The 10,057-nt window shown below is 39.3% G+C and overlaps 1 protein-coding gene across 2 annotated transcripts in view; it reads left to right on the top strand.

Annotated features, from left to right (window-relative positions):
- The window catches only part of Lmo4 (LIM domain only 4), a 19,580-nt gene extending 14,947 nt beyond the window's left edge, over positions 1-4,633 (top strand). For both annotated transcript variants that reach the window (XM_008828294.2, XM_008828295.1), the window contains exon 5: positions 3,659-4,633. In XM_008828294.2, the coding sequence (XP_008826516.1) occupies positions 3,659-3,667 (9 nt within the window). In that variant the 3' untranslated portion in view covers positions 3,668-4,633. The remainder of the gene's footprint in view (positions 1-3,658) is intronic.
- The last annotated feature ends 5,424 nt before the right edge of the window (positions 4,634-10,057 follow it).

Below are 10,057 nucleotides of genomic sequence, written 5' to 3'. Positions count from 1 at the left end.
TGCTTAAAAAAAAAAAATGACCCCTTCCTTTGGAAATTCTTTTAGAATTAAAAAAAGAACTTTAATAAAGTTTTGTGTAAAGAACAACAAAAAAAAAAACCCCCCAAAAAAACCACCCCCCCCCCCCACAACATTTATCTGCTAATAGGAATTTAGCAAGCTTTAGAAGTCTCGGGGTAAAAATATTAGGGCTCTTTGTCTTTTGCGATACATTTTCTTATTGCTCTGTGTGAAAAATAACAGACATTTGGAAATTTTTAACTATTTAAAATTATGCTGCTGTATAATATAAAGCTTATATTTGTCCTTTGCCCTCGCTCAAGTTTATGGAGTAATTTACAGTGTTTTCTTTATTTAGTAAGTATTAATTAACAAAATTGTGCAGTTTTATTTAATCTACTAATAGGGGAGGCTACACAGAATAACCATTTTAAGAATCAGAATCTGTGTTTTTTGTTTTCTTTTTTAATTGCAATTAAGCCAGTCACCTCACATGATATAAACAAGCTTCTTTAAGGAGTACCATTGACCAGAAGGACTTACAGATTTTTATGGTTTGAATTTTAATGAAGTCAGTCTATAGGACAAAATTGAGATTACAGAATGGGTGACCTAAATATTTTGAGATACCCATTTAGGAGAGGCAAGGCCATCTGTAATTACATTTAGTAACAAAAACAAAGAAACAGCAGTGTTATAAATAAGAGGGTAAAACCCTTCTTTTTAGAATGTAAAAGCTTAGTTTCCTTCCAAGTTATGTCCTAACTTGCTGTGTTGCTGGTTTTGTACCATTTCCTAGCTTAGTAAAATATTTTTAAAAATCATTGCAGCTTACCCCAACATGCGTGGTAAAAATTGTTACAGCTTACCCCAACATGAGCAGTAAGAACTGGAGGACAGAGAGAGAAGATGGAAGGGGTGCTAGATTGTGAAGGCTGAATATGCAGAAGAGCCATGCCAGGGAACCAGCCACTCCCTGTTGAGTAGAAGATGCAAAAGTAGAGGTTTCAGGAAGCTGGAAAAGTTGTCTTTTTTAAGATTATGTTGTTGGGGTGTTGGGCCCTTCATTGGAGGCTTTTATCCTTTTTTTTTTTTTTTAATTGAGCTTTTTAAATTTTATACATTATTTTCCACTCAAATCCAGGACCCCCCTCCCCCATCCATACCTTCCCCTATCCTCCCCACCAAACCCTATGCACTCTGCCATACATGCTGTTTAGGATGGAAGTTGTAGAGTGTTCATATTGGAACACAAAATATAGTGTAGGCAGTGACTAAGAACCTACTAGTTTATGTTTTCTTGATGTTGGGAGTCCCCACCCCCAGAGAGGGAGGGAGGGAGGGAGAGAGAGAGAGAGAGAGAGAGAGAGAGAGAGAGAGAGAGAGAGAAGTTGTTTTCAAAAATTAATTGCACTTAAAAGGCATAAGGAAATCAAACTTAAGGAAATGTTCTTGTCAGGCACTGGTGAGATGCTGTGTTTTGGGGGGTGATGTTAATTAAGCACATTTCCCTGTTGGCATGAATATCTCACATTTTGCCCTTGGTGCTCTGCTCACCATGAACACAGTCAATTCACAAGGTGGTTTTTGTAAATAAAAGGTTTTGGGCAGGCTGAACGTGGTCCAGAGAGATATTAATGGGAGGGCGGGGCGGGGGGGCGCAGAGTTAATGAAAACACACTTCCTGGTGGAACATGAACTGCTTTTTTGGGCCTGGAGAATGCTTTAAAATTATTTTCCCCAAACCCTGTGGCGTTTCTTTTCTATGGGAGATGAGATGAGGAGAGATGACAAATAGTTCTATTTTATTATTTTCTTTTCTCTCATTCTCCTTGTTTTGGGGTTGAGAAAATTGGATATTTATTTTGGCCATTTTCCTTCTATTCACAAAACCAATTACATTTTGAGTGCATGATGTATTAGTAAATATATTTGAGCATCCTCTTTCTTAAAAATAATGGGTTGACTGTCCAACCTTTTTTAATGGCAAGTAATTTTATGGGAAGTATCGACCCCCATCATCTGGCCCCTTTAAATAACCCTTTTTGTTCTTCTGAAGTTTGTGTGCAGTGTTAGGGATGTACAGTTCAGTTATTCTGCGTCATTGGCTTTTGTATATTCTGAGAGAAATAATTTTAACCTTTTCAGGCACACAGTGATTGAAATCTCAGGTTGACTAAAGTTTGGGTCCACTGGTGTTTGTGGAGTTACAGGATTTCATAGCCTATGTCATTTGAAGGGCCTTGGCCAGCCTCAAGAGCACGTTGCTCTCTAGAATATTAAGAAAATCAGATATTGTGGCTCATTTTTCCCTTTGTAGATTTCTCCCTATTCTGCAATTCTTTTTTCCATTCAAAAATATATTGAGGCCATCTAGATTCTTCTGTGCGTTTCAGTAAAATAAGAGACAGAGCACAGCACTTTAGTCAGAGGAAGATTTAGTCAGCCCTCTAGTTTATATATCACTTTGCAGTTCCCCATAGTTACATAATTGGTGTTGTGTGCGTCCATTGTAGAGGACATTTGATGCTCATTTATTAAATATGCTTGCTGGCTGCTGGTGCATCTTTGTTCTGGACAGACAAATTACCTTTCTCACACTGAGCTTCCACTCTGGGGAATTAAGCCTCCAACACTTTAATTAGCTTGGAAGTGGGGGGTTGCAGTTCCTAATAGACTTTAGGCCTTCAGTAAGTTAGGGATGGGGCAAAACGAGAACTTCCTGTGAAGCTCCGAATGTCATTTTAAAAAACAAAACAAAAACATAAAAAACGCATTGTACGTTATTTCATTTTGGTAATTGCAAACAGATTGTATTTAACGGCTATGCATCACCATTCGTGACTTAAGATGTTGAAGTTGGATCTAACGTTGATGGATATTCTTCAGTCTGTCTCAAGACTTAGGCACATTGTATGGATTCATGTGCCTATGATAAGTATGTAGCATTAAGTGACATAGGTAGATGATATTTGGCGAAAAAAAAAAAAACTTGGATATTTGAACACAGAATTTTTCATGCCCATACCCCTAGAGGGAAAGACCAAGGTGACAGAAGAGATGTCACTTGGGGCAACAGAGTTAAACAGTGGTATTGCTGGAGTTCACTGAGCTTTTATTAAGGGTCACATGTTGCTGAAAGTATTCCCTTGATACTAAGTAATTTTGTTATCCTTTTGTAGTAACAACTTTGCTTTCTACTTTGGAGGAGAGGAAACTGAGGCACAGGTCATTTAAGTCATTTGCCCGGTGATGCCATCAAGTCCATGAGTTGCAAAACTTTTTGGACAGGGACTTTGCTCTGAATGGCTCCATGATTTTAAAAAGTTCAACATCTCACTACTAGGCAAGACCTTATACTTCAGTCCTTTTGGAGAGAAACGTGTTTTAACAGAGTTCAAGGATTCTATAGAATGAGACACCAGAAACTTTCCCCAAGTCCACTTCCCACCTCATTTTCTCTGCTAGTAGAATGTGCCCTGCTTTAGCCCCTCACTGCCGAGTAAGGCTCTCTGAGAGCCTCCATCAAGTCACAGTTGGAAAGTAATCTAATAAAAGAAGATTAGTGAGTGTAGAGGCGACAAAAGCTGTGGTGTTTGTGTTTAATACCCCTCAAATTTAGCATGTTAGCTAAGATGCCCGTTTTTATTTCTTGCAGGTCTGCTAAAAGGTCAGAGTAATGCAGAATGCGTGCCTTCATCTCAGATTTTGTTCATCACAGGTGGACCCCATGTGTCTTCAGTAGACGAGTCACCTTTGTAGCCAGCTCCAGTGCCAGCTCCATGCCATTGCACCTTCTTTAGTCTTGATTGCCCTTCCTGCATTTATTGGTGTATTAAAATGACTGAATACGAACATTAAGGACTCCATGAACCTGGGCTAATGGGAGACTGTAACGAAAATGAATAAAGATCCACCGGAGGACATGTTTGGGGGGGAGGGAGCTTGGGGGGAGGGAAATGACTAATGAAGCTAATTAAAAGAAGCATTCAAATCTGCTTTCTACCCTCATTAACAATTAGCAGGGCACCGGCCAGAGTGTGTACCCTGTGTTTTACCTTAACAACAGTCTGTTTGCTCTTTGTATATTTAAGTGTTGTAAGGAAATGTGTTTCAATCAAACTGAACATGAGTTAAAAGGAAAGAGATGTGGCTCTTGTGATATTCTATCACAAACACTTTTATTGTAACTCTGTAAAATACAATGTATGTATGCATGTAAGTGTTTTCGTCCTAATGTTGCTATTCCCGTGGCAAAGATTAAAAAGAGAAAAAAAAAATTGGAAAAAAATCAGGCTCATAGCAGCTGCTGTGTAGAAATCTCCCTACTTCTAATTTGCTGAATGAAGAAAAAAAAATCTTTTATTTGTGATATTTTCAGAGACATTTGCTCTAGTATGGTGTATTTAAATAATAAAAACTTAAAAGAAAAAATACTCAATGGAGTTTGGGTTTAAACACTGCATTTTCTCTTACATATTTTGGAAGAATTGATGATTTTTTTTTTGCTATGTATAACAAATTTACTTTAAATTTGAGGAGTGAGGGAGGTGATACCTATATTGATTTTACTCTGGGCCAATAAAGTAGTCTTCAAATTATTTAACCATGCCATTTTTGGCAGGGGAACAAAGCAGTGACTCTCGTGGAGTCCCTTTCTGTAAGTTCAGAGTATCCTGTTAACAGCACTTCACATCCGCATCGCAGTAGCCTTTGTGATTATACGTGAATACTAGTTGAATTCTTCAGCTATTTTTTTCTCAATAGGAAAGCCTTTGGTATTGATGAAAGGCATGTTAAAAACTACAGCACGATCATCTCTCATCAGGTTTACAGCTTTTGAAGGCAGTAGTATTTCTAAAGGTACCTGTATGTAATCTGAAGTTCCATTAGTCGAAGGGCTCCAGAGTGCTCTGGTCATAGTGGTCTTCCGAGGGCCGAACAGCCCTTTCCTGCTGAACTTTTGGGTTGTGTTGTCTGAAATCCTCTCTTGTTCTTTATGCTTCTTTACTGACTCGGCCTTTCTGTGTGTGTGTTGGGGGAGGATTCTGATTTCTGTCAGCAGTATTCTTGAGGTAGTTGATAGTCTTTGGCAGAGGCCTCCACAGAAGTGCCTGGATTGCCTACCAGGGTGACAGGAAAGGTGTGGCAATCCCTGAGCTCAGTAGCTGCCCTGTCACTACTGGAACTAGGATGAGCCAAATGGGCCTGGGTACCAGGGTTGCACCCCAGGCCAGCTAACATGTGAGCAGACCTCAGCTACAGCTTCTCGCACAGGCTGCGGAACACACGGGGTGCTGATGTTGCCGATTCTGCTTTCTGAAAATGGCGTTTCTTTGATTTTGAGTAAAGCTCCTGATGCAGACCCTGTCTGAGAATGGGAGCAGGTCAGCACATAGGAGCTAAACAGAACTTCTAACTTTCGGCTTTCCAAGTTTCTAAGCCAGGAGGAAGTCAGGAGGAAAAGTCAGGCCCTGAACTGCAAACCTCCTTTAAAGGCTTAATGTTAAAGTGCATCCTTTTGTCAGAGGTTTATAAAAAGAAAATGTAAGGAAAAAACATGAGATGAAATACACATACACACAGACACACACAGACACACCACACATACACACAGTCAGGTGTTGAAGGAATTAGAAAAGGGAACTCAGGCTCTGCTCCCTCTGATGACACAACCATAACAATAACCTATGAACTGGTTCCTTGTTTACAATACCCAGGGTCAGTCTTGAGAGCCTCGTGCCCTAGGCAAATGTGAGGCCTCGGCATTGAATCTGGGGAACCCTGTGGCATAGCTTCTTCAGAGCTCTGCTCCAGACAGTACAGGGTCACTCCGAACGAGCTTCGGATTCCCAACTACTTTTTTTTTTCTTTTTAAAAGACATTTTCTAGAAGATTTTGGTCTGTTTCAGGAGATGAAGACGAAGGGGGAGATGTGTTGTCAGAGTGCAGACATCTATGTTTTTAGCAAAAGCACTCATGTCTCATAGTCTAGAAATTCAAAGGACGTGGCAAATAACTTTTCGTAATACAGTATGGCATTCAGTGATGGGGAGGGCAAAGGTCATTACTGCCTTTAAATGAACTATTATATGGCTGGCTCCTCAAGCACTGTGGCCATTTCATAACGAGCTTCTAAAAGCATTTCTTAAGTTGCAGACCTATAAGATTACAAATGTCACTCATGTTAGTATAATCCACATGCAAGTGATGAAGCCTTCTCTTTGATGTGCTAAATTGGAGAAGGACTAATGGACCTGTGAATATACAATAGAACATATTTAAGTAGTGGTCTTGCTTTAGGTAAAACACTTTCTTGAAACCAGAGGCATTTCAGACAATAAAACCCAGCTCTCACGGGGATGCTCTGTGTGGCTAGAAAGCTACTAAAAACACTCAGGTTTATTCTGACGTGAGCAGTGACTGTGTATGGTTCCTCCCCAACACTAAGGAAAAAAAAAAAAAAAGTCCCTGAGCATGCCCACCTTTCATCCATTGCATTTGTCATGTCTGTGAGATGTGTGTGCTGTTCAGAAAGGATTTACTATTAGCCACGTCACAGAGCAAGATGGGTTCTGGTCCTTACAAGCAAGTGCAATTAAAGAAATAAAAGCAAATGTTATTGAGCCTCCCTGAACTCCTGATAAAAAAATGATGTTTATGATACATACAAATGTCTCAATCATGCAAATTGTGACTCTTGCTAATGAAACAATTTTGCAAAAAGATTGTCCTCTAAAGGGGTTCAATTTTTTTTAACCTATCTAACTGTCTGCTTAGATTTATACATCCTGCAAAGCGGGGGAGTCTGAAGCCTTTCCAAACCAAATCCTTTGCCACAAGAAACTATCACTAGCTCTTCCCAGTTTATTAGGAAATAGTTTAACACGGAGTGTGTGTCTTATAAAATACAAAATGAGAAAACTGTCACTCTGAAATGAGGCCCGTGAAATTGCCAGCCTCTTAATATTAACTATATTTAAATTCTTTCTGTTGCCCTTATTCACATTGATATTTGAAACAACTAATCATCTAAAATGAAGCTCTTAAATTAAATGGCTTTAAATGTCAATATAGTAAGATTCTAATGTGCTGTACTAGTTATATAAAATATTTCTTAGGGTCAATAAATTATAGAACAAACACAGTGAATACAAAAGCTAGCTATCAGGAGCCCAGTGAAGAATTTCCCATGTAGCTGAAATAATTGTATTGAAATTAAGAAGTGATTTTCTGAAGAATCTTTCCCTGGGGAGTCCCATCCTGGGTGCTCGCTGCCTCTCCACTCAGTTTCAGAGGCCAGGCCCTTGGAAACAGATCATTTACAAGTTAATGTTCATCCTGGTTTTTGTTACTAAGACTCACCTATTGTTAGTCCAGCCAAGTCACAGAAATGCTTATTGCAGTTAAATAGCAATTTGTTTCCATGAAACTGCAATTAAAGTATTACTGAGCAGCCATTTTAGATTGGCAATGCTTTGCAAGCATGTTAAATAGCCAGCAACTCCCACTTGCAGAGTCTGAGATCTGACTAGCAGCAAAGAGTATCACATTCACTGACCCTGGGTTTCTAGTTAACTGGCATTTGTAACCCTCTGCTCCCATCATGTACATGCTGAGTGCAACGACAAGTTGGGGCTGATTTGGGGACTGTGAACTTGCAGCTTACCTCGACTGAATACTATTTTCAGTTGTGTGAGGCATGCTCTGTGCGAGTAGATGTGTACATGTTTCCTTAGAGGGAATGTTTTCAAGTTCAGATTGATTCTGCTGAGAATGGACTGCAACTCAGAGGCCTCAAGCCAATAATGTACTACAGGTCCTGACATGTTACAGCTGTGTAAACAGGGCCATTCTCTCCTAAATCACAACTAATAAAGCATAGGATGAAAAATCAATTGATTCTGTTATAAGTTCTTCAAATGACACTAGAAAGTTGTTTAATGACTCAGTCAGAATGGACAAGCCTGAGTTCAGCCACCCAAGTTCTCATCTCGCTGGTTTCCTCCCCTCAGAAAGCCTTAACTGGATCTTCGCAGTTCTACCACCCTATCCTAACCTGCCCTCCAGCGGAAGGAAGGGTGAGTTCTTCCCGCGCATCTGAAGTTCAGGCTTGTGGAGTGTGGAAGGTCTTGTTGAAGATGTGAATCATTGACGTAAGATCCTAAGAGGACGATTTCAGAGGAGGTGTTTTATTCTTCTGTATGAAAAAAAAAATTAAAAAAATAATGATTAAAAAACAACAACAACAACAAAAAATGCAATTAGCACTGCATTCTAACCAGCTTGGGACCAAGCATTAGCTCACTAGAGCAGGAGGCATCTCACCTTCCTTCAGCCCAGAAGATCCCCCTACCTCAAAAGGTTTACACAACCTCAACTTTCCCAAAAACATTTTCATATTTACATGTTTTTGCCTATGTTTTCTGAGCTGTCATTTTTTAAAGGAGAAAACATTAAAGACCTTCTTCCTAAATTAATTGTTCATTTTGAGTGAATTGAATGTTTTAGAAACTGTAAAGTGAAAAATCTAAGAACAAACTGAATTTACAAATGAAGATTAATTATAAAAGCTGGAAAGGAATTGATTGCTTGGGCTGCAACTGTGTGCCTTTTTCTTCATTTAAATAAGGTTTGCCAGGGGTGGGTGGCTCAAATTTTGAATATTCTTTTAAGGCCTCTGATTCAATTTCTGTGATCAAGCATGGGACTTAAACTTGACATAAGATGTAAACATCTCTAACTATAAAGCTTCCTGTAATAATTGTCTTGCAGTCATAGAGCTTTGCAAATGTATTAACATTTACAGCGAACAAATACATGTACAGTCCCATTCAGTCTTCTCTGTATTACTCTTAATTATGATCTAATTTTATATCATACGGAATATTGGTTGGGTTGTCATTTTGTAGGCTGGGTGAGAGAGGGTCTTTGCTGTGTAACTCAGGCTGGACTCAAACTCACAGTGCCTCAGCCTCTGAAGGGCTTGAATTCCAGGTATGTGCCACTTAAACCCTTTAGATTATTAGTTTTACAGATGAAGTAATTTGAGCTTCTAGGAGGTGACTAAGTATACCCAAAGGTAAAGTGAGTAGACACTTGAAGGATAAAATTTAAGAGTATGTAACAAATTCTCAGTAGTTAATAGCTAATATAGTACTTTTAGATATAAAATGAATGCCCGAAATCCATGATGACTAGAATATCACACTTTTAAGTAAGTGTAAGATCCAGAGAGATGGTTTAGTGGTTCAAAGCACTTGTACTTACAGAGGGCCCGGATTCAGTTCCCTGCACCCATGTCAGGAAGCTCACAACTGCCTGTAACTCCAGGTCCAGGAGGGCCGATACCCTCTTCTGGCCTCTGCTGGCACCTGCATGCATATGGCATACACACATACAGACATACACACACACAAATGAAAAAATAGTGCGGAATCAGTATATGCTGTCTTGCCTCAATCTCCAACATGGGGGTGGGGGTGGCTGAATTGATGTTGAACTCTGGGCATTTGGGGGGAATTACCTTGTAAGTTGTCAGACTGTAAGAAGGACACACTTCATCCTATGAGCTACAACTAATTTCTTTTCCCATAAAATATTAAAGGATTGTGTTTTATCTTTCTCCAGTCTGAAGTGCCAACCTGGTTAGATTGCCTGCATATTTCAGCTCTGCTCTAAAAGAATCTTTTTGAGTATTGAGAAATCTCAGCTACCTCATGGTGAGTAATTAAGTAGAAATCGGTAACAACTCTGGCCATAAGTTGTTGCCAAGAAAAAGAACAAGACTTTAGTAATGATATTACTTCAGACATCAAGACAGATAAATATTTTCTACACAAATTAATACATGATGTGTTTAAAATCTTCAAATGAACTGTGTGACTCAAGCCACATAACCAGAGTTGAATTATCTATTTGGTGTGCATGTCTGTGTGTAGGTATTGACAGATGTGTGTGGGAGGGTGGGAGGCAAAGGGCACCAGGGCACCACCAAGTGTCTTCCTCAATGAATTCTCTGCCTTATATTTTGAGACAGGATCCCTCTGTATCTAGA

The sequence above is a fragment of the Nannospalax galili genome, unplaced genomic scaffold (assembly GCF_000622305.1).
Source record: "Nannospalax galili isolate Female #2095 unplaced genomic scaffold, S.galili_v1.0 scaffold153, whole genome shotgun sequence".
Taxonomy (NCBI): Eukaryota; Metazoa; Chordata; class Mammalia; order Rodentia; family Spalacidae; genus Nannospalax; species Nannospalax galili.
This window is presented reverse-complemented; position numbering and strand designations above follow the sequence as displayed.